At 33.5% G+C, this 7,608-nt stretch overlaps 1 protein-coding gene across 1 annotated transcript; it reads left to right on the top strand.

Moving 5' to 3' along the window:
* Positions 1-4,804: 4,804 nt before the first annotated feature.
* On the top strand, positions 4,805-5,794 carry LOC105307080 (olfactory receptor 10AG1-like; the record flags this gene model as incomplete). The annotated part of the gene is made up of 1 exon (XM_011382443.2): positions 4,805-5,794. A coding segment is annotated over one exon (990 nt), but the record flags the coding sequence as incomplete, so codon positions are not given.
* Between the last annotated feature and the right edge of the window lie 1,814 nt (positions 5,795-7,608).

The raw sequence follows: 7,608 nt of genomic DNA on the forward strand, positions 1-7,608 counted from the left end.
ATCTGAAGTGCTAGATTTGGTAAGAGTTCATGAATAAGAACAAATGACACATTTAAAGAGCAAATGATAAAGATATATTTACAATCAATTGTAATGACTTAGCTTGTCTTCCAGTAGTTGTGCCGAATATTGACAGATAGCATGGGCTCACAGAATGGTGCCAGCAAAGATCAGAAGCAGAGAGATAAGAAACAAGTTTTATTTTTTAAATGGGCCATTGCAAGTGACTTTTTTCATTGTTAACAAAAATACAAAATACTATTAACTTATTTCTTATTTTTGATTTTTCTATTTAAAAATGTATACATATTACATTTTCACCCCTGAAGATAAGGCTTGTATCTTCATATGAGACTCATATGAAGTAGCTCTTCACTATAGATCTGTTCAGATGAACATAATATATTTGATATGAACCCAACTCCCCCCACACAAATATGTCATATTTTATGTATGATAAAATTCAGAAACTCCTTGACTTTATGTACAATTAAAGTGAGAATCAAAACAGAAGAGAATGTTTGAGCATAAAGTTTATGTAAATTCTGTGACCAATTCTTACAATATATACATGACCGCAACCCTAATCACAGCCACATTCATCTCCCACTCAGGTCATTGCAATAACTTCCTATCTGGTCTCCCTGCTTTCGCTCTTGTTCACACTAAAGTATATTGTGTTGTTATTCATACTCCTTTCTAGACATTTCACTCCCAGTGTAAGAGAACACAACATACATAATTAGTGATTATGGAAGATTAAATGATATGGGTGTAAATTATTGAATCTCTAAAAAAAGGCCAAGTGTTCTATGTAGAGGGATCTATTCTTGGAGATGGATGTTCACCAGAAAGTAAAGAAGACAAATACCAGGAAATCAAGGAGTTTCTGAAGGAAAAGTTGTCAAGTTATGGAAGAAATAATACAACATAATATAATAAAGGTCAAAATAGAAATTACATTGGGAGGATATGAGAGTATTACATTAGAAAGTTTTAACTTTGCATGCAAAAATAATAGGTCATCTTTAGGGATATACCAGTTTAGTCTAAAAGATAAACAGAAGTTTGGTAGACATAGTAAGCAGTCTGGAGGGTCCAAAGTTTTCTGTGCATTCTGAAGTATATAGTGCAGCATCTTATATAATTATATAACTAGAGAAACATTATTAGTTTTTTTCTTATGTAAATATCTGTACCTTAAATAAAAATTTTCTACTCATGGTACAAACTAAGAACCGTAACAAATAAACAATCTAGATGATGCAAGAACTCTAGATAATTTCCAATTTACATTCTTTGAGATTAAGGTAGCCAAAAATCGAGAAACAACCCAAATTCCATACAACATAAATAAATGAACAAAATAAAGCTTGTTTAAGTCAGCACTGACAATAAATGACTTAAACATAGGTAGAACATAGGTAAAATCCTAGCTGTGAGCAAAGACATCAGGATAAAGGAACACATTCCAATGGATTATAAATGATCTAGAGTTACAGAAATCTGATCTGTAGTTCCCTGGTGCTTGGGTAGAGAAAGGACGAATTAGGAATCTACATGAGAAAATGTTCAGATATTGTGAATGTTCTGTATCAACATTGTAGAGATGCTTTCATGAATGTATATATTTCTTAAATCTTATTGCATTTGACATCTCATTAAATCTAGTTGAATGTTTGTACTCTATTTTTTGTAAATTATGCTTCAGTAACATTGATAATTTAAAAATAAAAACTATGACATTGCATTAAAAACAATTGTCTAAAAAGCCAAATATAACACATAACCATGTACCATACATAATTGTTCTGTTATGTAAATATCTTGTTAAAACTTAAATATAAATGTAAGTATGTTACGGCATGCTGTAGCACACTGTTAGTGACCAAAACTGAGGACAGTGGCAGAGTCTGGCTTGATGTTCTCCAAATATGTTTCTGTGTCTTTGACACACAGTGAACAACATTCTCTAGCCCTCTAACGTCTTTGTTAGACATGTGATTACTTCCTACAAAGGCGTGCAGGTAGAAGTGATGTATCTCTTCTGTGCTGAGGCTCTTAAGAGCGCACTTCCTTCCTTGTTTTGCATGTGTCTGCAATTCTCAGGTCTCTGAATGCTAAAAATCTAAAAGGGGACCACAAAGTACAAACTAGGAAACCACAAAATACAAACTAGGGAACCGTGGGATTCTGGGGTGAGAGGAACCAGTGTTTCCTTATTTTTAAATTTAAAATTGTTCTGTGAAATGAATGTTAGATGCTTCTTGATTTTGTGCAGCCACTGATATAGCTGAGGAATTGTTTTAGTTTTACATATTTTTTTCAGTGGTGGTGATATTTAATTAAATAAGAAAACATCCACACAGGGGATGAACATTCATTTTGTTCCAGTCTATAAGGAAGTGATGCACTTCCTGGAAACATATCACATATACCGTTCTCATGATGGAAGCTCCAACGAATACCATATTAGTCATAATAAAGAGCACGGAGGGCCAATGTATGAGAGACATGCTGTAGTAAAGAGTAAGAGACTAAAAATAGAAGAAAAAAAAGGAAATGTGTTTAGAATCAGACATTAGATACTCAAACAACATTGAAACAGGGAAAAACAAATATAGATACCAGTAGATTCATCATGTCTGATAATTTTACCTCCATACCTGATTCAAAGTAGCTGAAAAGGAATCAGGACTTTAGCGAACGGTTTGTGTGTTTTCTGTCTTAAATATTCTTGTTTAAAATGTTTTTTTTTTGCAGTAGTTTACATTTTGAATCAACTATAAACCTTCCCTGATGCCCGAGTAGGTGTCATAACATGACTATATCCATCTGATTGTTTTTCATCAATAGACACCACATGCTTTAATTTCCACAAAAGTTAATCTATCGACAGAGTTCAGCTTCTGAAAAGGGCTCTCACCACCCAATGTGTTGAATATTTATGCCATGTTCATTTGATACAACATGTGACACATTTTACTGAAATTGTGGATGTTCTAGACTTGGATCAATTATGAGAAGAAAAGTAAGGAAGGGAAATCCACACCAATTATTACGAGTCTGAAATACAATTCGTAGAATGCTTTCTACTTTTCTTGACAGTTAAGTGTTGTTTCTTCACCAAGGGACTCCCCAATTTAGGGATGCTTCATGCCAAGAAGGGGTGAAGAATAGGGCAAGCCACCTACAAAGAAAATGATTTTAAAAAATAAACCCTGGTGATAGCTAAAAAAAGCTGTGCTCAGGAATTTAATTGACACACAAGAGAAGATTCCCCCAGGTGAGCGTGGCTGCTTCCTATTTAAGAGCAGCCAATGTTTGACGCCAGCAAGAATGTCATAGAGTTACAGTGGCTCCTCAAACACGACAGAAGAACTTAACAAGTTTACAGTTTAATAAACACATCCACTCACATACAAATCTATAAAGGTAAGCTGTAATTGTTTTGTAAGACTATTGTATTTAGAGATAGTTCTTAATTGCAGAATTGAGATACAAAAAATAAAACAGAAAAGCATGAAATCCAAGATTCCTTCTTGGAAAATAAGTTAACTGCTATGATAATTCACATAGTTCCTTACTTTCTTCATTATAAATTACTGAAAAAAGAGATCTAGGCCAAATGACAATAGTAAACAAGTTTATAATCACTATTACTTATTTAAAGTAATTTTGAGAACCTATACTAAATAAAATAGGGAAATGTAAAAGACTATTTGTCTGAGTTTATTTACCAAAGTATTAATGAAAAAATATCAAGTGTTGGTGGTAACAGGTGAAGATGTGTGTAGCAGAGTGATGAGATAAAAATCATAATCTTTGTTGTATATTTTGGAAAGTTAAAAACCAAATATTAATAAAATGTTCTGGAAATAGTCAAGCAGTATTGACTGCCTGATATTAAATGGAATTAATATGAAGTGAAACAAAATTGTTTGTGAGGGTGTGTGTTTAAGTTTCATTCATAGGCTCCAATCATTTGCATACTCAGAGAAAATATAATCGGACTTAATCAAAGTTACAATTTAGGCAAAGTTACAAGGGGAACAAGAGAAATGGAATTGTACTTAGTTCAATGGAACTACATGACACTAGAATCTTACCTAGGAAAGGAGATAAATGTAAAAAAGTATTGGGATGAGTGGGATATTTTTATTGATTGAATTAAAAGTTAAATGATAATTATCATATACCATATCATATACAGTATGCTGAGATTAATGGTGTCCATATTAATGTGAATGAGGAGAGAAGTACACAGAGTGGCATGGTAATATCGCATATATTTATTTCCACAGTAACAAAGGATTTTAAGACATTCCATTTATAGTTTAATGATAATCAAAGAAAATTGATTCTCTTTAAACTATAAATGGAATGTCTTAAAAAGCATTTTATATAAAACTTAAAAGTTTTAGGAAAATACTTTAAATTGAAAGAGGTTGAATAAATCAATCAATTCAGAAAGAAACTGTTGAATCCAGACAAATGCAATAGTAAAAGCCTGTACCATAATTCTACTCTATGGGGGTGAAATAATTAGAAATGACTTCTGCACGGTAAGCTCTAAATAAGAATGTACACTACTCATTTCTCTGGTATTATTAACTCAAAGAATAAAAACATATATTCAGTTCTATTTCTTCAACTGATCTCAAGTGGAAATCAGTTTCTTTCTGAGGTTTCAAAATTCACTTTCAAGAAAGATACCAATGTGAAGGTGGACATAAGTTTAGAGATTATAGAAATACATTCATGCATCCAAAGCACTTAACAGAAGAGGAATATGTAGTTCAAGAACATTAATGAATTAATCATCCTGAATTTATCATATTTGCAGACGGAGAACCAATTAAAAGCAGAAAAATCAAATATGACTACAATAACAGAATTTGTTCTTTTGGGGTTTTCTGATATTCCCAATGGCCAATGGATTCTTTTTGGGATATTTTTGGTCATCTACCTGACTGTCCTGATGTGCAATAGCATCATAATTTTGATAACAAGAATTGACCCTGGCCTCCAGACACCCATGTATTTCTTTCTTAACAATTTTTCTTTTTTAGAAATCTGTTATGTAACAGCCACTGTCCCAAGAATGCTCATGGATCTTTTGACCCAGAAAGGAAACATTTCTTTGGTTGCTTGTGCCACACAAATGTGCTTTGTCCTTATGTTTGGAGCCTCAGAGTGTCTCCTCCTGACAGTAATGGCCTATGACCGCTATGTGGCTATTTGTAACCCCCTGCACTACCCGCTGGTCATGAACCACAAGGTCTGTGTCCAGCTGGCCATTGCCTCCTGGGTCATTGGAGTTCCAGTAGGAATTGGACATATATGTCAGATTTTTTCTCTGCCCTTTTGTGGTTCTAACACAATTAATCATTTCTTCTGTGACCTCCCGCCAGTTCTCAAGCTTGCTTGTGGGGACACATTTCCTAAGGAGATCGCAGTTTATATAGCTGCAGTGTTGGTTCTCATGGTTCCATTTCTATTAATAGTTGTTTCCTATGGCAAAATTATTGCCAACATTGTCAAAATATCATCAGCCAACGGGAGGGGGAAAGCCTTCTCCACCTGTTCTTCTCACCTGATCGTTGTAGTCTTATTCTATGGAACGGCTACTATCACTTACCTGCAACCAAAATCAGATCATTCTGAAGGGACTGGAAAAGTGATTTCTCTTTTCTACACCATTTTTATTCCCACACTGAATCCCATTATATACACTCTGAGGAACAAAGACATCATGATGGCACTGAGAAAACTAAGTAAGTTATTACGATGACGCAATGACTTGAAATTACTGAAAATGACATACTTGTACATTTGGCATGTAGCTGCCAAAGGAAACAATCTAGTTTTATGTCTGATTCTAAATAATGATCATTAACGTCATCATAGTAACCTCACATTATGTTAAGGGACCTTAGTTTTATAGGGTTAGGTCAAGGGATTCTTGGTAATAAGAGCAAAGATTATCTCCATTGTAACAATCTAATTTGAACATCTCTGTTTCCTTTCACTATGAACTAGTGAGTTAAGAAATTGCCTGAGCAATACAGTGATGGTTAATCAAGTGCGTTATATAACCAGGGATTAGAATCATGATCTGCAATATATTTTCTTTAACCTTCCCATTCCTTCAGATTTCTTTTCTAAACTCCTCTGTATTCTGATTTGACTTAGCCAATGCAAAAACCATCAGCAGCTGAGATGGTGAAAACAGGGTAATTTTAGTATTTCTTTTACATTTTTCCTTGTTTTTATTTTGTCACTGTCCATGATGTTTTAAGACCACAAATCCCCTCCTCTATAATCCCTAAACTCACTGTTCTTTGATAACCTCATTCCTTCACATTGTAGTTTGCTTTGGGAATATCAATTTCCTTTTAGAAGTTTCTGGGATTTTCACGTTAACTCTCCATATCAATGTGTATTGTGTTGATGATGGCCTCTAAATATATGTAAATCTAGGACTTGCAGATGTGGTCTTATTTGAGAGGCAAAACGGCCTTTGCAGACATATTAAAGGAATGAGATCATTCATTGTTAATGTGGGTACTAAATAGTATGACAAGTGCTCTTATAATACAGAAAAGAACAAGTAGTTTAGAAAACAGTTACAGAGGCACAGAGAAGAATATGTGAAGATGCAGGCAGAGATTGGAGTGATGCACACAAGAATCAAGGAACGTCAAGAGCCACCAAAACCTGGAAGAAGCAACGAATGATTCACTTTGGAGGGAGTGAGACCTGGCCAGCACAGTGATTTTGGACTATACTTTCTAGAACTGAAAGAGAATAAATTTTTATTGTTTTAGGCCACTCAATTTCTAGTAATTGATTACAGTAGACCAAAGAAGGCAATACATCATTTAAAAAGTCTTTTCATTAAAGTCCTTTTATTTGAATCATGGAAATAAATTCTTATCTTTTTGGGGGGCAGTAATATGGCATTTTTTATCTTTTGAATGTAGAATCAAAATACTTCCCTTTTTTAGTTTAAAAGAACTGTGTCAGCGTAACTTCATGTAGTATAAAATTATTTGCCCAAAAATAAGTTTTACATATATTTGTTCAAAACTTTTTTTTAAACTTATTTTTTTTCTAGAGCAAAGGATAACTTGATGCAAAAAAAGGCACTCTTGGTGAAATGTATTAAGACATTGGAGAACATCTACACCATACAACACTACAGGGCTTCTCAAGACAATTAGATCTGCTTCATTTAAGTCATTATAAATTTCCTGATGTGTGAGAAAGAACGTATATGTATGTTAAATCATAACTGCATTTTTATAAAACAAAAAGAATAGCAGTCTATAATTTCTAATAATATGTTGCATGTGCATGTCTTTAGTGGGTGCTTATTCATAGCACAATATCTGGGAGTATGTGGATTAGAAGAAAATCCTGACATCCTCGCCTTCATCTTTCATCTTTGTCCTGAATTCTTAAGATCTCCAATTCTTAAGGGTTTTTTCCCCAAGGTTTTTTTATTTAGTCAAAAACTAGTTTTACTGTTTTTAAGAGTAAAATATTAAAAAATAGCCTATAATTCCACTGCCTAGATAGCCCTTGTTAATTTTAATTTTAATT

The sequence above is a fragment of the Pteropus vampyrus genome, unplaced genomic scaffold (genome assembly GCF_000151845.1).
Source record: "Pteropus vampyrus isolate Shadow unplaced genomic scaffold, Pvam_2.0 Scaffold474, whole genome shotgun sequence".
Taxonomy (NCBI): domain Eukaryota; kingdom Metazoa; phylum Chordata; class Mammalia; order Chiroptera; family Pteropodidae; genus Pteropus; species Pteropus vampyrus.